Genomic DNA, 22,297 nt, shown 5'->3' on the forward strand with positions numbered 1-22,297 from the left:
CCTTGGTAAATAAATTATAAGCAAGTTGTCTAAATTTGTTTCATCATTGGTCTGGCACAATGAGCGAAATTCTCATTGGAATGAAGTCACAACATGATTCATAATGTTAGTGTAAAGACTGTCTCATTGACTTAATGTTTCAGATGTTCCATATGTATCTCAGTGTAAACTCCTTTTTCAAAACTGATAAAAGACTGGGAAAGAGTCCAACAAGAACAGCCAAGGAAACTTGTCAGTCACGGTAAGAAGCGGTATTGGGGAGCTACTATCGCAGTTTTGCCAGACCAATGGAACATTTTCTCTCAGCACCTAGACTCTGTCATTCTTATTGTCATACACAAAAATACCAGGACAGTTATGTAGCAGGAGTCATTAAGAAACAACATCTTACCACAGATATGACTATCAAGGTAATAGATACATTTTAAACTAGCTGTTTATTTTCTGTTGTATGTACACTATAATTTACATATTCCCTTGAGATTACATTCCTAGCTGCACCCTTAACGAAAGGATAAATGAAATATGAGTACGTTGCTTATATAATGGAACTAGAAGTAGAGATGAGATGCATGCAGAAAGAAGGATATTATAAATAGGGCTACACTTGGCATGGTCTAGAGAGAAATGAGAAATAATAAATGACTCTTTTATCACTGACTAACTAACTGTGCTTTGGAATAGCCTGTGTAGAAAAAGCCCATACGTGGAATATATATCTTACTGACTTAAACTGAAGGTATGTTCTAGTGAAGGCAGAAGAAGACCAGTAGGGGCTCAATACGTATTTATGGAATATATGAATTAATTAACATGAACATATGATTGTGCTATGATTTTCTTTAAATGTCTTGGATTCTAGGATCTTTCTCTAGTATCTCCTTTAGAACTTGAATCATTTTTGATAGCCACACATAAATTCTATCTTTTTAAGTTACCAAATTTTTATACTCATACGTATTCTAATCATTTCAAGAGAATAGAGCAATTTTTAAGATTTACCTACTTTTTTTTTTTTACGTATTTATTTTTAGAGAGAGAGAGTGCAAATGGGGAGGGAGCAGAAAGAGAGGGAGAGAGAGAATCCCAAGCAGGCCCGGTGCTGCCAGCAGGGAGCCTGATGCAGGGCTTGATCCCACAAACCATGAGATCGTGACCTAAGCCAAAATGAAGAGTCAGACGCTTAAAGAGCTGAGCCATGCAGGCACCCCAGAGTTTACCTACTTTCAAATTATCTAGCTATTTCTTTTCTAGTTGTACTGTTTTGACTTTATTCTTCAACTTACTATATTTGCTATTGTTGACGAGTATAGGTCTGATTTACATAGTCATTTATTTATATTTATTCTTTTAGTTTTAATATACTCAACAACTGGTAATATATAAATGCTTCAGAAATCTGGGCAGTTTAGTGATCTGGGGGAGATTAAAAAAAGGGTTGCATGGGCAAGGAGGGGAGGGACCCCCTCCTGCGAAAGACAAAGGGAAGAGAAAGAGTGGCTAAGGAAGTGCAGGACCATATCTGGACAGGAGAAAGACCTCGGACTGAGACTGAGAGGAATCTGATCTCTAACTTTCTTGGGACTGGGGCCAGCTCCCTGTTCGCGCACCTGGGGAGGAGGGGAGCCAGGCCTGGGTGCGGTGGTAGGTCAGAGTCTCAGTCCGCAGCTGGAGGAAGTGGTACCCTCCATGGAGGGCTGCATGCTAATACAGAACCAGCCTGCTTCCACCACCCCTGGGCTCAGGGACATAGTGGCTGGGCGGAAGGCGCAGACTGCAGGAGGAAAACGCCGCGTTTCCCTGGAGTGCTGTCGGGAAAAAACAAAGGCTGCCTGCGTCCGCCACCTAGGGGCTCACAGCAAGGGCAGCGGCTCAGTCGCAGTAGGAGAAGGTGGTCCTCCCTGAAGTGCTGCGGCACAGACAAAGCCAGCCGGGACCACGTATGGCAGCACTGAGAGGCGCTTCCCCAGGGCCATAGCACACAGGGAGTGGGACTTTGAATCCTAGCCAAGTGCAGGGTCAGGGGAGTTGGTGGAGCGAGAAGGACCATCCTGTTTGCGCCCATGGCACAGGGAGGACAACTCAAACTGAGTCCACTGGTCTGGCTCCGTGGAGAAGAGACTGGGGATCACCATTTTCCCCCCTCCCCCCCCCCCACCACCACTGCCACCACCAAGACGGGGCCTCAGGGATCACTCCTGGGGCCCTAGTGGAAGTGGGTTCAGATTACGCCAAACCACACCCCCTTGCACTGGGTTAACTGTATCCACCAGAGCAGCACAGACCCTGTGGACAGCTACTACCTACAAGTGCTGCAGCCTTGCCTGGATTAACACTAGGTCAATTCTGGATACATAGATATATTCTCCTTCCCACCCCCCATTTCTCCTCCTTATCTCTTCCCTCCCCTAGGCTGGTTACTCCGGTCATTGGTCTGTCTAAACAGACATATTTAATCCATTATCTTGATACATTTTCTACACCTCCTTCTTTACACTCCTCTCTCTCTCTCTCTCTGAAATAATCAAGCCATATAGTTTCTCTGTCTGGGTAACTTTATCTTTGTTTCATTTTCCCCACCTCCTTTATTTTCCTTTCTCTCTCTCTGGATTAAGCCTTTTAGTCTACCTGCCTAATCAATGTTTATTTTTTCCTCCCCCCCTCCCCACTCCTGTCATTTCTCTCTTTGTATGTGCTCTTCCATCAGCACCGCCTCCACCCTCTTCTTTACTTGTAGTCAGTGTTTTGGGGTTTTTTTTTAGTCTTTAGGTTTTTGTTTTTGTTTGTGTGTTTGCGTGTTTTTGTCTCCCCTTTGTCTGTTTTCCTTTACAGGGCTACTCCAAGGAACAAATCAAAGCACATCTGGTGGAGGGTCCAAAATATTACTACGAGTAGGGTAATAAAATAACCAAAGTCACAACAGAGAGCAAGTAACAGTCCCGGAAAAAAACACTTCCTGAAGGGCCAGGCCCTGGACAGTGTATGACCCTCCTTTAATAAAGCAGTGCTCGCATGTGCAGAGCATACAACAAGCTTTTAAAATGCATTAGGGACAGAAAACTAGCCAAATTGATGAAACAGAAGATATCTTCTCAAAAGAAATTCCAGGAAGTAGCAACAGCTAACGACTTGATCCAAACGAATTTAAGCAATATAACAGAACAAGAATTTAGAAGAATAGTCATAAAATTAATCGCTGGGCTTCAAAAAAGCATAGAGGACAGCAGAGAATCTATTGCTACAGAGATCAAGGGATTAAAAAATAGTCATGATGAATTAAAAATGCTATAAATGGGGTGGAAAATAAAATGGAGGCGGCTACAGCACAGATTGAAGAGGCAGAAGAGGGAATATGTGAATTAGAAGATAAAATTATGGAAAAAGAGGAAGCTGAGAAAAAGATTAAAAAATCCAAGAGTGTGAGGGAAGAATTAAAGAGATAAGTGTTGCAATCAGACGGAACAATATCCGTATCATAGGAATTCCAGAAGAAGAAGAGAGAGAGAAGGACTGAAGGTGTACTTGAACTTCCCTGATCTGGGGAAGGAAACAGGCATTGAAATCCAAGAGGCACAGAGAACTCCATTCAGACATAACTTGAATCAATCTTCTGCACAACATATCATAACAAAACTGGCAAAACATAAGGATAAAGAGAGAATTCTGAAAGCAGCTAGGGATAAGCGGGCCTTAACATACAAAGGTAGACACATAAGGGTAGTAGCAGACCTATCTACTGAACTTGGCAGGCCAGAAAGGAATGGCAGGAAATCTTCAATGTGAGGAATAGAAAAAATATGCAGCCAAGAATCCTTTACCCAGCAAGTCTGTCATTCAGAATAGAAGGAGAGATAAAGGTTTTCCCAAACAAACAAAAACTGAAGGAATTCATCACCACTAAACGAGCCCTACAAGAGATCCTAAAGGAGATTCTGTGAGTGAAATGTTGCAAGGACCACAGTACCAAAGATACCACTACAAGCATGAAACCTACAGATATCACAATGACTCTAAACTCATATCTTTCAATAATAACACTGAATGTAAATGGACTAAATGCTCCAACAAAAAGACATAGGGTATCAGAATGGATTAAAAAAAAAAACCCATCTATCTGCTGTCTATAAGAGACTCGTTTTAGACCTGAGGACACCTTCAGATTAAAAGTGAGGGGATGGAGAACTATCTATCATGCTACTGGAAGTCAAAAGAAGCTGGAGTAGCCATACTTATATCTGACAAACTAGGCTTGAAATTAAAGGTTGTAACAATAGATGAAGAAGGGCATTATATAATAATCACAGGGTCTATCTACCAGGAAAAGCTAACAATTATAAATGTCTATGCACCAAATACAGGAGCCCCCAAATATATAAAACAATTACTCACAAACATAAGCAACCTTATTGATAAGAATGTGATAATTGCAGGAGACTTTAATACTCCACTTACAGTAATGAATAGATCATCTAGACAGAGAATAAATAAAGAAACAAGGGTCCTGAGTGATATGTTGGATCAGAAGGACTTGACAGATATATTTAGAACTCTGCATCCCAAAACGTCAGAATATACTTTCTTCTCAAGTGCACATGGAACATTCTTCAAGATAGATCACATACTGGGTCACAAAATAGCCCTTCATAAGTATAAAAGAGTTGCAATCATACCGTGCACACTTTCAGACCACAATGCTATGAAACTTGAAATCAACCACAGGAAAGTCTGGAAAACCTCCAAAAGCATGGAGGTTAAAGAACACCCTACTAAAGAAAGAATGGGTCAACCAGGCAATTAGAGAAGAAATATATGGAAATATATTTGGAAAAATATATGGAAACAAATGAAAATGAAAATACAACAATCCAAATGCTTTGGGATGCAGCAAAGGCAGCCCTGAGAGGAAAATACATTGCAATTCAGGCCTATCTCAAGAAACAAGAAAAATCCCAAATACAAAATCTAACAGCACACCTAAAGGAACTAGAAGCAGAACAGCAAAGACACCCCAACCCAGCAGAAGAAGAGAAATAATAAAGATAACAGCAGAAATAAACAATATAGAATCTAAAAAAAACAGTAGAACAGATCAATGAAACCAAGAGTGGGTTTTTTGAAAAAATAAACAAAATTTATAAACCACTAGCCAGGCTTCTCAAAAAGAAAGGGGAGATCACCCAAATAGATAAAATCATGAATGAAAATGGAATTATTACAACTAATCCCTGAGAAATACAAGCAATTATCAGGGAATACTATGAAAAATCATATGCCAACAAACTGGACAACCTGGAAGAAATGGACAAATTCCTAAGCACCCACACACTTCCAAAACTCAAGCAGAAAGAAATAGAAAATTTGAACAGACCCATAACCAGTGAAGAAATTGAATCAGTTATCAAAAATCTCCCAACAAATAAGAGTCCAGGACCAGATGGCTTCCCAGGGGAATTCTACCAGACATTTAAAGCAGAGATAATACCTATCCTTCTCAAGCTGTTCCAAAAAATAGAAAGGGAAGGAAAACTTCCAGACTCATTCTGGGAAGCGAGCATTACTTTGATTTGCAAACCAGACAGAGGCCCAGCAAAAAAAGAACTACAGGCCAATATCCCTGATGAATATGGATGCAAAAATTCTCAAGAAGATACTAGCAAATCGAATTCAACAGCATATAAAAAGAATTATTCGCCATGATCAAGTAGGATCCATTCCTGGGCTGCAGGGCTGGTTCAATATTTGCAAATCAATCAACGTGATACATCACATTAATAAAAGAAAAGATAAGAACCATATGATCCTGTCAATTGATGCAGAAAAAGCATCCGACAAAATTCAGCATCCTTTCTTAATAAAAACCCTCAAGAAAGTTGGTATAAAAGAAACATACTTAAACATCATAAAAGCCACTTATGAAAAGCCCACAGCTAATATCACCCTCAAAACTGAGAGCTTTCCCCCTGAGATCAGGAGCATGACAGGGATGTCCACTCACTGCTGTTGTTTAACATAATGTTGGAAGTGCTAGCATCAGCAATCAGACAACAAAAGGAAATCAAAGGCATCAAAATTGGCAAAGATGAAGTCAAGCTTTCACTTTTTGCAGATGACATGATACTATACATGGAAAACCCGATAGACTCCACCAAAAGTCTGCTAGAACTGATACATGAATTCAGCAAAGTCGCAGGATACAAAATTAATGTACAGAAATCAGTTGCATTTTTATACACTAATAATGAAGCAACAGAAAGACAAATCAAGAAACTGATCCCATTCACAGTTGCACCAAGAATTATAAAATACCTAGGAATAAACCTAACCAAAGATGTAAAAGATCTTTATGCTGAAAACTATAGAAAGCTTATGAAGGAAATTGAAGAAGATACAAAGAAATGGAAAAATATTCCGTGCTCATGAATTGGAAGAATAAATATTGTTAAAATGTCAATGCTACCCAAGGCTATCTACACATTCAATGCAATCCCAATCAAAATTGCACCAGCATTCTTCTCGAAGCTAGAACAAGCAATCCTAAAATTTGTGTGGTAGCCAAAGTAATATTGAAGAAGAAAACCAAACCAGGAGGCATCACAATCCCAGACTTTAACCTCTACTACAAAGCTGTAATCATCAAGACAGCATGGTATTGTCACAAAAACAGACACATAGAATAGAGACTCCAGAATTGGACCCACAAATGTATGGCCAACTAATCTTTGACAAAGCAAGAAAGAATATCTGATGGAAAAAAGATGGTCTCTTTAACAAATGGTGCTGGGAGAACTGGACAGCAATGTGCAGAATACACCATTCACAAAGATAACTCAAAATGGATGAAGGACCTGAATGTGAGACAGGAAACTATCAAAAGCCTAGAGGAGAAAGCAGGAAAAAAAACCTCTCTGACCTCAGCCACAGCAATTTCTTACTTGACACGTCTCCAAAGGCAAGGGAATTAAAAGCAAAAATGAACTATTGTGACCTCATCAATATAAAAAGCTTCTGCACTGGAAAGGAAACAATCAACAAAATTAAAAGGCAACCGATGGAATGGGAAAAGATATTTGCAACTGACATATTGGATAAAGGGCTAGTATCCAAAATCTATAAAGAACTCACCAAACTCCACACCCAAAAAACAAATAATCTGGTGAAGAACTGGGCAGAAGACATGAATAGACACTTTTCTAAAGAAGACATGCAAATGGCCAACAGGCACATGAAAAGATCTGCTCAACGTCACTCCTCATCAGGGAAATACAAATCAAAACCACAGTGAGATACCACCTCTTGCCGGTCAGAGAGGCTAAAATGAACAAACCAGGAGACTATAGATGCTGGAGAGGATGTGGAGAAACGGGAACCCTCTTGCACTTGTTGGTCGGGAATGCAAACTGGTGCAGCCACTCTGGAAAACAGTGTGAAAGTTCCTCAAAAAATTAAAAATAGATCTACCCTATGACCCAGCAATAGCACTGCTAGGAATTTACCCAGGGAATACAGGAGTGCTGATGCATAGGGGCACTTGTACCCCAATGTTTATAGCAGCACTTTCAACAATAGCCAAATTATGGAAAGAGCCTAAATGTCCATCAACTGATGAATGGATAAAGAACATGTGGTTTATATATACAATGGAATACTACTTGGTAATGAGAAAGAATGAAATATGGCCTTTTGTTGCAACGTGGATGGAACTGCAGAGTGTTATGTTAAGTGAAATAAGTCAGGCAGAGAAAGACATATACCATATGTTTTCACTCATATGTGGATTCTGAGCAACTCAACAGAAGACCGGGGGGAGGGGATGGGGAGAAAAAAAGTTACAGAGAGCGAAGGAGGCAAACCATAAGAGACTCTTAAATACTGAGAACAAACTGAGGGTTGATGGGGGGTGGGGAGGAAGGGAAAGGGGGTGATGGTCATTGAGGAGGGCACCTTTTGGGATGAGCGCTGGGTGTTGTATGGAAACCAATTTAACAACAAATTTGATTTAAAAAGATAGAGAAAGAACATCTACAAAAAAAAAAGAAATCTGGGAAGTTTAATATAATTTTAATATGTCTTTTATCTTTAGGTAATATTTTGAATACCATATTCACTTAACCTCATTTAAAATTTGAAATGAAAATCAAGAAATTTTCATAGAATTGTCCTATAGCCTCTATGCTAATTTCAAACTATAAAACTGTGTTAGAGGGGCGCCTGGGTGGCGCAGTCGGTTAAGCGTCTGACTTCAGCCAGGTCACAATCTCGCGGTCTGTGAGTTCGAGCCCCGCGTCAGGCTCCGGGCTGATGGCTCGGAGCCTGGAGCCTGTTTCCGATTCTGTGTCTCCCTCTCTCTCTGCCCCTCCCCCCTTCATGCTCTGTCTCTCTCTGTCCCAAAAATAAATAAACGTTGAAAAAAAAATTAAAAAAAAAAAAAAAACTGTGTTAGAAATAAGTTCCTAAATTTTTACAAATAAAATCCAAACATTATCTTTACTTGAGAGTGTATCAGTCTCTACATGGCAAGTCTTCAGATTCCCTTGAAGAATACTTTTAAGGAAGCCTAAGAAGTCTTAGTCCGTCCTTGAAGAGAATGACATGGAACAGAAACTAAATTTAAAAACAGATAAAAGGGCTGGTAAATGATGTGTAGTTGACCTATGTTAAAGTAACAATATTTTGTGAAAAACATTAAGATGCCTATCAACCTATATTTTATCTTTATTATAAACATTATAAAAATGATATAGATGCATGTCACACAAAAAATAAGCTTAATAATTGAACTGAATGCATTCAAAATATTAAGCAACATTTTTTATATATTTACCTTTTAGCATCAGTAGTACATAAATATATTATCATTATAAAACAAATTCTAAAAGTATACAAATATGTAGTAAAAAGTGAAAGTCTTTGTTCAGTGTCACTACCCACAATGATAATCCCTTCTCATGCTTCTGTATTTGTACATGGGCAGATACATATACATATGTACAAATATCTTGGGTTTTTCTGAGGAAAGGAATCATTTGGATGTAATCATTCATCCATTCATCTATCCACTCTCTCCACAAATATTTATTGTGTGTCTACAGTGTGCCATGTACTTTTCTGGAAGCTACAGAGATTGAAGGGTAAAAAAAGCTCCTGCTTGCATGTCATTTAATATATATATATATTGTATATCAGATGGTGATAAGTGCTATTAAGAAAATTAAAGCAAAGTGAGTAAGAGTGGGATGAGGAGGGATGGTATTTTATATAGAGTAGCCAGGGAAGGCTTTTTTAAGATAACATGTATGTAGACAGTTGAAAGATGATGGAAGAAACCATGCAGTTATCTTGGAGGAAGAGTGTTCCAGGCAGAGGGAACAGCATGTAAAAAGCCCAAGGCAGGAGCTTGCTTGCTACTTCAAGGAACACCAAAAAGACCAATACGACTGAAACATAGTTAAAGGCCAAAGCACAGTGATCATTTAGGAAGCTATAATTCAGGTGAGCAATAAACTAGGTGAGAGATAATGGTGGTTTAGGTCAGAGGGGAAGATTAGGAAGAAATTATTAAATTTTGGATATAGTTTTAAAGTATTGTCAGCAGAATTATTGACAGTGGAGGTGTGGAAAAGAATGGAAAAAAAGGGCATACCTCAAAAGTATTTGAACTGAAACAGTGGAAAGGTGGAGTTGTCATTTAGTGAACTGGATATGACTGCAGAAAGAGTAAAATTGAGAGGGAAGTTGTTTGGGATAGGTTGAGTTTGACATGCCTCTTAGAAATTCAAGTGCAGAAGTTGTGTTATGAATTGGATAGATAATTCTGGATTCCTGAGGACAAATACGGGTCAAATGTAAAAAATATGCGAGTTATTAACATATAGATAGCCTGAATGAGATCACTTAGGGAATAGAAATGATGAAGAAGTACAGAGACTGAACCCAAGCACATTCCAGAGGAGGTTGGGAAGATAAGAAAAACGAGCAAGAAGGTGTGATTAAAAAAAAGAAGAAGAAGAACAATATAGTTTTGCCCTTTTACTTAGCAACATATCTTGGAGCTCTTTTCATACATTTGTTTTACACACTACAAAGTATTCCATGGAATGGACATATCATATTCTACTTAGCTTCTCCTGTATTGGTTAACATTTGTTTTATAATTTTCTCCTCTTTTATAGTTATAGTTTTTGTTTTACCTAGTTCCATAATCTATCTGGGTTTATTTTGTATGTATGATTCAAGAAATGTCTGTAATCTTATAGTTTTCTAAATGCTATTTATTGAATAATCCATGCTTTGCCACACTGATATAAAATGACACCTTTATCGTATAATGTATTTATGAGTTCTCTTCTAGTCCCTTCATCGGTTGATTCGTCTGATAATACTATTCTTCCTTAATTAATATAGTTTATTGGAACCTTTGAAATCTGCTAGAAGAAGTCCCCCAACGTTCTCATTTTTTTCAGAGTTTTCTTAGCTAACCTCATGCATTTTCTCTTTCAAAAGGGTTTGACTTTATGTATTTTTAAAAGTGACAATTTTACTTAATTGCTCTCTCAAGTAAAAAATACAATTTTACTCGTTTTAGAGACCAAGTACAGGAATACTGAATGAGTTTCACAAAAGAAGAGATTTTAGTTAAGCAAGGATTGATGACAGCAGTCCAGCCATTGTCTGGGGTTGTCAATTACAGATGGCATGGCAGTGCACACTCCGTGAACAATACCAGCTAGGAAAGTCGAACAATAGGCATCTTTGTTTCATATTTTACTAGAGCTCTTTGTCATATTTGTAGTATGGATGCAAAAAAAAAAAACATAGGAAGGAGATAGTTAATATTAAAAGTACATATGAAATATTAGCAATTTGGGCCACTTCAATGTTTGGAGAAGAAATATTTTATTTATCCAAACAGCTTGCTCAAGGAGAATCAAAATGCTGATCACATCAAACATTTAATAAGGCTTAAGTAGAAAAACTTACTTAAGTCTTTCATTTAGGATTAAAGTATGTGTAGTTTATAATGCAAATTTATATGGAAAGTTGCAAAATGTTTTGTGCTTAGAAAAAATGATTTTAAAATTATTTCATTTTCTTTATAATATATGGGCATAATAAACTTTGCTGACCAAATTCAAAGTAAAAGCTGATTTAGATGATTCATGTATTGAATGGGTTTTAAATTAGATTGTTAGGATCCATGAAAAAATCTGTTGGGATTTTAATTGTCGTGCATTGAATTTAAAGATCATTATGGAGAGAATTGATGTCTTTAGGATGTCACTTTCTCCTCTCTGGGGTGTAAATTGTATCTTCATTTATATGTTGTTGTTTCAGGTAGTCATGTTAATCTTGCCCAGTTTTAGTTTGGTTTACTCCAGGATTTTGTAATTTTTTTTCATTCATATAAGAAATACTTATTGGGTGTCTATCACATGCTAGTCACTATCCTAAGTACTAGGGATACAAGATTGAACAAAACAAAGCCCCCGCCCTTATCAAGCTTATATTCTAATAAGGCATCAGGCATTTGGAAAACAAATAAGTAGAAATGTAATGTCAGGTTATGAACAGTAAAAGAAACTACACAGGAGAGAGGAGGGTGAGGTATCAAAGCACAATTTTTCAAAAATCACTTACCTTATGTATTCTCCCCCCCCCCCCCCCCCCCCCCCCCCACCGCCCAGTCACTTCATTTTACTACTTCGCATTTGCAGTAAACACATCAAGGTGCAAACAGGGCTTATTTCACATTAGTATATTAACTGGTTGTTTTGTCAAATAAACACAATTCTCTTTAAGTAACCATCTCCTCACTTCACGGCCAGTCCAGAAGCAAATGAGAGCAAATTTTAGTGCCTCTAGGGGGTATATCACCAATTAGGCATGAAACTTAAGGGGAAGAGGTCAGGGTGAGGGGCTGGTAAGAGGCCATGGTCAGCACACAAGCTCAGGCCAGGCCCCAGGGGTTAGGAGCCTTTGTTCCAGCCCATCCAGCAGTCCTCAGATGTCATAGTGGGATGAACATTCATTCTCCAGTTCCAGTCTGGGAAGTTCCTTCTAGAGGGAAAAGCAAGAAGGCAAAGAGAAACAAATGCCAAAAGCACTAGGAGGGAAGCAGTGGGCTCCCTCCCTGTTGCTGCGGCCTGGCATTGATGGCACCCACCACCTGGAAGCTCGTGTTAAAGTTCCAAAAGTCACAATGCAGTGGCAACAGATGACCAAGGACAGGTCAGGGAGGGGAAGGTGAGTGTGACGGGCTGGAGGCAGGCTGGGATAGGAATGAGGGCTGACAGTCCACTGAAAAGGTGGCCTTTCATGGTTAGGCACAGACCAGAGTGGAGGGAATGTGAAGGGGGTCTGGCAGAGGCCCTCAGGAAGACATATGAGGCTGATCTGGGGGAGCTCACAAGGCTGAATATAACGTAGATTCTCAAACGAGGGAGCTGTAGTGAGTAGACAAGGTGGCCAGAAAGTCCCTCTGTGAGTAGAAGCTACCAGAGCAAGACAGGAACGAGGTGATCACCCAGGGATGAGTGAGAGGGAAGTGCATCCAAGCAGCGCCGTGGGCTCTGGGCTAGCTTGAGAAGCTGGGAGGCATGGCTCCCGAGTCAGGGGCCCCCTTTCCCTCAACACCAGTCCCTAGGAAGTGGTTTATAATCAGACCTGAAGGAAGAACAAGGCCCTTCCGTCACCTCTCAGTCCCAAGGGGAAGGAAGGGTAGGGAAGAGTGAGCAGGGGTGGGAGGCAGGAGCAGGAAGGGTATGCTGGTTCTTCTTCCATGGGGAGATGGGTAGTAGGAAGGTGGCCGAAGCTGGTTCATGGGAGTGTAGACATCATGTGGGTTACCCAGATTGTAATAGTCTCTGGTAGCCGCTTCTGCAGCTTTACCTTCAGCTCCAGGAGTGGAGGGGACTTCAGGGATGCTGACTGGAGGTTCCATGGGCCTAGGATTGGGCACATAACCCATGACCCCATCCATCATAGGAGGTCCTGGAACCTCAAGTGGGGGCAGTGGATACATTCCATTGACAAGGGAAAGACCTAGGTCCCACTGAGCATGTAAGGAATACCCATAGACTCTATTTTGGGGGCTTCACCTTGGGAGGCTTGAGATGCCACTTGCGGTGTCTGTTGTCCAAACATGATGGCACTCCCTACCATAAAGGTCAACTTGTGTGTTGCAGAGCCTTCCCAGCCACCTCCTGCTCCAGCCTTCACTGTCCTCTTGATGTAGTTTGCACCAAACACAGGCTGCTTGATCTCACAGTCCTTCATCAGATAAAACAGCACCATGAAGGACTTCTTGGTCTCTTTGAAGGCCACAGGCACCTTCTTCATGTCTTTGAATGTAAGTTCCACACAGTATTAAAACATTAGGATGCTCTCAGTGTTGTTGACGATCATTCTGCCACCCTGCGAGTGATTCTTGTTGAGTACCATAGTCTCTCGGAAAAGGCCCGTATGTTTTTTTCTATCCTACCCCCCCAACCTTTTATGTATTTCAGTAATGGTTATTGTGATTTTAAATAAGATTCTAAAACCCTCTATTTAGGGAGGTGTAATGTAAATTAAGATTATTAACTTAGGTGACAAAAATTTATATATTTAAAAGCATAACACCTGTTTCTTTTTCCCAGATAAAATCATTCCACTCAAATTTCATTTAGGTTTAAAGAAACTTAAAAAGAATATCTCTTTTTCCAAAATATAATGAGGGCATGTATATAATACTGGTTCATCTATCTAATTGTTTTTATTCAATTCAATAAAGTTCTGTAGGAGACACTAGATGATGTCAGATAAGTGAGACACTCTCTTTCCCCTTAGGGAAGCTGGTGATCTAGTGAGGAATTAAGAAGCAATTACAAAGAACTTTCATGCATATCTGAGAGTGATATATTCCTGGCCCATAGACCTTAATCAACTATGACTGTGAATTATTTTAAAAAATGGATGAAAGAAGTGATAAATGATGGATGTATAAACCAAATACTGTTAAGACTAGAAGAGAGAATAATTTTTCATAACTAAGGGATAAGAGAAAGCTTTTTAAAAGAGGCAATGTTTGGTCTTCATTTAGAAAAATGACTGAGATAGGAAAGGACATTTTGAGAACTTTTGGAGAAGAAACATAGAGGCAGAAACTGTGGCTTTTTCTGAGTGAAATAAGTCCATGTAGATGTGTATCTGAGAATGAGTTGAGGGTGATGGTATTAGAAACTGAAAATATGGTCAAAAGCAAATTAGGACCAGATATTGAGAGCCAGGAATGCTGTTCTGAGGTGTCAGAATATTATTCAGTGGGAAACAAAATACGTTTTGTTCCATAAAAATATCTCTTGTGTAGTGACTTAATGCAAAGGAGTTGCATATACTCATCTACATTTCTGAAAGGTAGTGATTTGGGGATGTATAGAGGATAGATTGACATGGAGCTAGATCAGGGACAGGGAGACTATTTAGGAAATAGTTATAAAAGTTCAGATCAACAATACATTGGATACGGGGGTGGCTGGGTGGCTCAATCATTTGAGCATCCAGCTCTTGATTTCAGCTCAGGTTGTGATCCCAGGGTCATGAGATCAAGCCCTGTGTCAGCATGGAGACTGCTTAAGATTCTGTCTCCCTCTGCCCCTCTCCCTCACTCATGCGCGCTCTCTCTCTCTCTCTCTCTCTCTGTCTAAAATGAAAAAAAAGAATACATTGGATGAGAATAGAAGGAGGAGAACAAATAATAAGCAATCTAAGTAAGTAAATTAAATACAGGGTCAGGAGAAACTTCATTAAAAGGTGAGATTTTAGCAAAGACATGAAAAAGGTAAGTGAGTCACCAAGTGAGTAGCTGGGGGAAAATCATTCCACACAAGTGGAATAAACTGACATATTTGACGAATAGTAAGAAGCCAGAGTGGACATAAGGAAGACCAGTAGGAGAGGAGCTCAGGGAGACAATTGCTCTGGGTGGAGAGTATCGATCACGTAGAGCTGCATAGGATATTACAAGTCTTATTCTAAGTGAAATGGGTGTCGGTCAGGAAGTTAACAGTAAGTAGATGTAGGGTTTGCATCATTGGAATAATTTGAAATGAGTGTACTTACAAAGGGGCTATTTACAAGATATAGGTGTAGGAGAATCATGGGGTATAGTGTGGAAATCTCTGGCTTACCATAGAAAATTCCAAAGCTTTGAGATAGGTATTTTACCAGTTTAGAGAACTGAAAGTGGAACAAAAGGCTGAAACAGAGAACAAGGTATGAAATGAAGCTGGAGAGGTAGGCACAAGCAGATCACGTTAAGGAACAGAGTCTTAATGTTTTTTTGTTTTTTGTGTTTTTTTTTAAGTTTCTAGTTAAAAATCCCCGTTAGTGGAACCCTCTTGCACTGTTGGTGGGAATGCAAATTGGTGCAGCCGCTCTGGAAAGCAGTGTGGAGGTTCCTCAGAAAATTAAAAATAGACCTACCCTATGACCCAGCAATAGCACTGCTAGGAATTTATCCAAGGGATACAGGAGTACTGATGCATAGGGGCACTTGTACCCCAATGTTTATAGCAGCACTCTCAACAATAGCCAAATTATGGAAAGAGCCTAAATGTCCATCAACTGATGAATGGATAAAGAAATTGTGGTTTATATACACAATGGAATACTACGTGGCAATGAGAAAAAATGAAATATGGCCCTTTGTAGCAACGTGGATGGAACTGGAGAGTGTGATGCTAAGTGAAATAAGCCATACAGAGAAAGACAGATACCATATGGTTTCACTCTTATGTGGATCCTGAGAAACTTAACAGAATCCCATGGGGGAGGGGAAGGAAAAAAAAAAAAAAAGAGGTTAGAGTGGGAGAGAGCCAAAGCATGGGAGACTGTTAAAAACTGAGAACAAACTGAGGGTTGATGGGGGGTGGGAGGGAGGGGAGGGTGGGTGATGGGTATTGAGGAGGGCACCTTTTGGGATGAGCACTGGGTGTTGTATGGAAACCAATTTGACAATAAATTTCATATATTAAAAAAAATAAAATAAAATTTCTTAGAAAAAATAAAAAAATTAAAAAAATTAAAAAAAATTAAATAAAAATCCCCGTTAGTTAACGTACAATGTAATATTAGTTTCAGGTGTACAATATAATGATTCAACACTTCCATACATCACCTGATGCTCATCAAAACAAGTGCTCTCCTTAATCCCTGTCACCTATTTCACCTATCCTCCCACCCATCTCCCCTCTGGTGGCCATCAGTTTGTTCTCTATTGTTAAGTGTCTGTTTCTTGGTTTTTAATATTGAAAGGAAAAGAAGGATCTATTAAGCGGGGAAGGGAACTGATGAAGTTTATTTTTTAAAATATCACTTTGCAGTATTAAAACTGAAATAAGGAGCAAGAGTGGGTGTTGGTAACCAATCAAGAGGCTTTCATAGAAGTGCAGGTAGTTTGGGATGGTGGAAATAGAGAATATTAATGGATTTGAGGAACATTTAGGAGAAAAATAAACTGGAATTTCTAAAACATGCTATATATGGGAAAGTGAAAAGATTCCTGAGCTTTTTGACTCATGTAAATGAGTAAACGTTGATGCTAGTCACCGAAATAGGAAACTTTAGGACATCTGGTTTTGTGTCATTCAGTTATTTAGATTTTGGACATGTTGATTATCAAGTGCCAATGAAATATCCATTTGGAGTTGGTGGTTAGGCTATTGGTGATCAGAATTAGATCTTAGAGAAGAGGTTGAAGATATAATTTAGGAATTGGAGTAGGTTGAATAGTGTCTCCCAAAAAGTCGTGTCAACTCAGAACCTCAGAATGTGACCTCATTTAGGTATAGGGTATTTATAGATGTAACTAGTTAACATGAGGTCATACTGGAATAAGGTGGACCCTAAATCCAATAGTTAGTGTCCTCATAAGAAGAGGAGAGGATACACAGAGACCCAGAGGGACGACAGAGGCAGAAACTGCAGTGGTACAGCCACAAGCCCTGAAATGCCAAGGATTGTCAGCAACCACTAGATCCTAAGAAAGGGCAAGGAAAGTTCTTCCCTACAGCCTCAGAGGGAGCATGGTCCAGCCCATACCTTGATTTCAGACTTCTAGCCTCCAGAACAGTGAGAGAATACCTTTCTGTTGTTTTAAGCTACCAAGTGTATGGTAATTTGTTATAGCTGACCTAGGAAATTAATCCAGGAATTGTCAGTGTAAATTGAGGTATAGGTAAGGCTGCCTAGGGAAAGCACACAGATAGAACAGGGGTTGCACACTGGCTCTGATAGTGCCCACGGGCCCATTTTTGGCAATTTTGACAGTTGTGTTACGCTCCAATTGTTCTTTAAATAGCAATAAGACTGGGCAAATGTGATACTTGGTTACCATGAAAATTGATGATTACCTATTTTATTGTATCTAGCTGCTTCACACACTTATTTACCAACTGAAAGCACTTGAGTTTGCAAAATCTTTCCTCAAAAAAGTATAAAGGGTGAGGTAGGATTAATCCTTATGCATTAATCCTTATGTCTAATTTAATAGACAGAAAATAACAAACTGTCAGGGGATATGATGAGCATCAGGCCTCAAATAAGAGAGCATGGTATCATGGAACCAGAGGAAGAGAATGTTATAAAGAGGGAGCATCAGAACCTCCTGAAATTCACAGTAAGAAAAGTACTGGGTTTTATCTCATAGATGCTAGTGGTGAGGGAAGCAAGAGCTGTTGGAGTAACATGGTTAGATGTGTCTATTTTAGAAAGATAATGTTACTCTTAATGTAAAGGATGGACAAGACTAAAGGAAAAAGAAAAAGAATTAGTAGGTATTACATTTACCTAGTCAAAAGCTAATGAAGACTGAAAATGAAAAGAAGGTATAATTAAGAGGATATGTTTAAGGATATAACTAAGAGAACTGGGGGATTAAAGGAAAGAATAATAGAAGATGGTTCTAAAGTTCAAACTTGTTTAGTTAAGTAGATAGTAATATTATTAACATAAGAAGGAAAAATTAGTAGAATCTCTACTTTTATGAGATGGATGGATTTCTAAAGCCAACAGAGAAGAAATGGGATAGATGAAAAAAAAAAAAAAAAAAGGAGACTTCATCTATTCCAAAACTATCATTTAAAGATAGCATAAAAGTGATCCCCGGGGAAATAACTGATAAAGGTGGTTAAAGCTCACTTTGACTAGATCTGAATTTATGAACACAGTTAAATAGGAGATAAATATATAACAATAGAAACAGTGAACTCTGTGACTTTGATTCAGGACATAGAAGGGAGCTTCATTCTTCACTGCAGTCAGAATGAAGCTGGTGAAATAGGTTCCAAAGATAATATTGAACCTGTACATGAAAGGCTTTGTTTGACTTTGAGGGTGTCTTGTCTCTGTATCAGTTGTTTGCACTTTGTTAAAAAATGAGCAGAACTGTGAGGCCACCATGACCTCAGTCACAGAGGAAACTGTGATGTAGATTCAGAAAACTTCAAGGAGATTCCACAACCACCAGGTGTCCAAAGGAGAGAGGCTTTAATGACATTTCACATAGCCCTGAGCCAAGGCTGGCAGTTCCTATAAACTGCCCTAGGATCTTAGGTGTTTTGGCTAGGGATTCAGGGAGCCATATACATTGAGTAAGACTGTCCTTCTCCCACTACAGTTAATGTAGGGTTGGAGAGGAAGCTCTCTTATACACAAAAATTACCCTTCTATATAGGCCTTTATTGTGGGAGTAAAGAGTAGGTTTATGAGCCCTAAGGAACACCATAACCTTTCTCTACTCTCATCACCTTCATCAGCACAAATTAGTGAACATGTGTGAAGTAAGACCATCTTTTACTAGCCTCCATTTTTCTAATGACAGCCCCATGTGTTCAGAAGTCTTTTCTGCTGGCTTCCATGTTTGTGTCATCTAAAATAGAGCGGGATATACCAGGAATCCTATGTATCCCTGCCCTCATCTTCCCTTTATTACTAGAAATCAATTGGGAATCCCAAAACTCTGCATTCTTCTGAATAATTCCCACCCCTCTCTTCCCCCTACCACATACTCACAGCTTCACCACTGTCTTTCTAAAGACTGCCAGGACTAATCCCATCATGCCTTTAATCTCTATTCCTGTCTACAAGAAGAGAATGGATGTGGGATGGAGGGGGGCGACAGGCAAGACCCAACTATTTTATTGGTTAGCATGTTTCCTAACTATTCTTAATAAAATAGCACAAACCCATCTCTCTAGCCCCTTACCCTTTACAGTAAGCTCTAGATATTTCTCTTTTTGGTTATAAGAAAAAAAAAACTTTACAGTTATTCTTTCATTTAGCAGTAATCACATCTCAGTAAAATTGTAAAACCTTAAATAAAACTCAACTTGCTATTTCAGGTCATCTAGGAAATAGAGGAAGTAGTCCAAGGATCCCCAGGACCTGGATAGGCTTCAAGGGCTCCACAAGTCCTATGCATTTGTAATTGAAGTTGTTTATATAGCTTGGTGGTTAAGAGCATGGCCTCTGGAGTCCCGATTGCCTAGGTTTAAATCCTACCTCACCATGTGCTATATTTTGCAACTTAGGCAGTTTACTTAACCTGTGTGTGCTTAGTTTCCCTAGCTGAACCATGCGTATAGTACTGTACCTACCTCATAGAATTGCTGTAGGGACTAAAAGTAGTTAATACATTTAAAGCAGTTACAATAGTGCCTCACAATATTAAGTGCTGTATAAACACTAGCATTATTATTATTTATATTCCCAGAGGAAGGTCCATATCTTCCATCTGATTATCAGTAAGGTGTATCATAAATCTTAATTTATGAACAGAAGGAAACCACTTTCACAGGCTTATGATCTTCATGAAATTTAAACTTTCTCTGTTTTAATCAAAAGTCATCTGATCCTTTATAGCAGAGAAATGTATTTAGTTGAATCTACTTCAATAGTATTTTCTTTTAAAGAGTTTTTTATGTTTTCAAAGTTTTAATTCTATTTTTACTTTTTAACCTAATAGAAAATTTATATTTTTCTTATTTTCTTTTAATTGTCATAGTCTTGATAAAATTTAAGCTCTTATTTTCCAGGCTTCAATTTAAAAAAGAAACTCATTTGTTTTCTTTTTCAAAACCCCTGTGTAATTAATACTTTTGCATTAAGGGTTTGAACATCAGCAAATCATGTACACAACTCTGTAAGTGAGTTGGGCAAAAGATATGTGTGATTAAACCGTGAATGTTGATTTTTGTTGTTGTTACTTAAACCATATATGCAATTGAGCCAAATTGAATCACAATTGAAAATATTGCAGCCTGTTAATACAAGGAAGAAAGAAGAGCTTATACAGCTGTTCTTTTTCTGGAAAGCGAATATAGTGGCTGAAAAAATAATTGATGCTTCATCATTGTTAGGGATGAATTAATATTGTTGTATAATAAATTGCCAAATTTCATTTTTTTTTTTTAATTTTTTTCCTTCAACGTTTATTTATTTTTGGGACAGAGAGAGACAGAGCGTGAACGGGGGAGGGGCAGAGAGAGAGGGAGACACAGAATCGGAAACAGGCTCCAGGCTCTGAGCCATCAGCCCAGAGCCTGACGCGGGGCTCGAACTCACGGACCGCAAGATCGTGACCTGGCTGAAGTCGGACGCTTAACCGACTGCGCCACCCAGGCGCCCTTTTTTTTTTTTTTTTTAATTTTTTTTTCCTCAAATTTCATTTAATAAATCATTTTTTTTTTAGAAAGTCAGGTCAGCAATAAATGGCAAGAATCTCATTACTTATTTCCTATAGTTACACTGAACATAAAGAGTACTTCCATTTTAAATTGCTCTTGCTAAATCTTAGAAAAAATAATTTTGGCAAATTGGTTAGTATCAGACCTAGAGCTTAAACACAAAACAGCTGTTGTTGAAAATACCACTTTCATAACATTAATATGCTTTCAATTAACAGATTGGAATGAACTGTTAAACATTACTACCTCCATGTTTAACTACTGTTTGACTCTCTCAATAACTGCTTTTCTTTCTCAATAGATTGTTTACTTTAACTGAAAGAGGAAGAATCTTATTTAAATAATCCATATTTTTCCTCCATCTGCAGAAAGCACCCAAGACAAGTGGGGATTTCCAATGTGCCATTATTTAAAGGAAGAGAGATGGTGCTGTGGTCGTAATGCCAGAATGTCAGCATGTTTGGTATGATTATATTTTTTTCTGGACTAAGAACTTTATCCAGATGTTACAGAATTTATTATTGTTGGCTGATATCATGAATTAAATGCCAAGTTTTGCAGAGCATCATTATTAATGCTTTTGTGCATTGCAAATTTTGATTAAAAAATGACTTGCCCTTCCAGCATTATCTACTTTACATGCAGTGTGGTAACAATTTATAGTTATACTTTTTTACATATAATTTTTTATATATAATTACTTTAATTACCATATAAAATGTACCAGCTACCAAGTGTTAAACACCGAATTAGTTCAGTGCTTTATTCACAGTTCTGTGGTATGTTTGTATGTGTTTATAGTAGATCATTTGGTCTACTAATTTTTTTTTTTTTAATGTTTATTCTTGAGAGAGAGTGAGACAGAGTATGAGTGGGGGAGGGGCAGAGAGAGAGGGAGACACAGAATCCAAAGCAGGCTCCAGGCTCTGAGCTGTCAGCACAGAGCCCAATGCGGTGCTCCAACCCACAAACCGCGAGACCATGACCTGAGCTGAAGTCAGACGCTTAACCGACTGAGCCACCCAGGCGCCCCTCCTAATTTTTTATAGAATGGGAAAGATATTAATAAGGTACCTGGAGGTAACTATCTAATTAAATAAAGCCTTTAATGTGCCTTATTTGGCTTGTGTCCTTACACCTAGAACACTTTAACCTGTGGTATTCTCTGTTCATGGTGTTATGTTAGTTTATAAAGAATAGGTGCACATTAAAACATCTAAGTTATTTTTTGTCATTAGAAATTTCAAATATAGTTGATTAAATAATGTGTTTGATGTCCAACCCCAAGATAAATTAATTATTCTATGACCATTATTTCTCTGCCAGTTTATACAGCAATATAAAAAATAGCACACCAGTGTTCTAGGTCACAGATCCTAGTATTATCATAGAAATCTATTTATGCTCAAATAATAATTTTTAAAGTCCTCTTAAAATGCTTTTCTTGGAAATTGTTCTTTCACTATATCTGCTAGTAATGTTTATTCGGGGTCATGTTATAGTGACAAGTAATTCTTGAAATGACTTAGTTCTCAGAATGCAGCAGCCAGGATTATACCCTTCAGGCAAGAAATTAG

The 22,297-nt window shown here is 38.5% G+C and overlaps 1 protein-coding gene and 1 pseudogene across 2 annotated transcripts in view; one reads left to right on the plus strand and one right to left on the minus strand.

The window, feature by feature from the left end:
* Window positions 1–22,297, plus strand: part of METTL25 (methyltransferase like 25) — a 150,193-nt gene that overhangs the window by 59,221 nt on the left and 68,675 nt on the right. For both annotated transcript variants that reach the window (XR_003970482.1, XM_030323320.1), the window contains exon 6: window positions 21,089–21,183. Coding sequence is in view for 1 of the 2 variants with exons in the window: in XM_030323320.1 (XP_030179180.1) it covers window positions 21,089–21,183 (95 nt within the window). In the remaining variant the exon portion in view is untranslated. The remainder of the gene's footprint in view (window positions 1–21,088; window positions 21,184–22,297) is intronic.
* On the minus strand, window positions 12,686–13,446 carry LOC115518039 (annotated as a pseudogene).

The sequence above is a fragment of the Lynx canadensis genome, chromosome B4, assembly GCF_007474595.2.
Source record: "Lynx canadensis isolate LIC74 chromosome B4, mLynCan4.pri.v2, whole genome shotgun sequence".
NCBI classification, from domain to species: Eukaryota; Metazoa; Chordata; class Mammalia; order Carnivora; family Felidae; genus Lynx; species Lynx canadensis.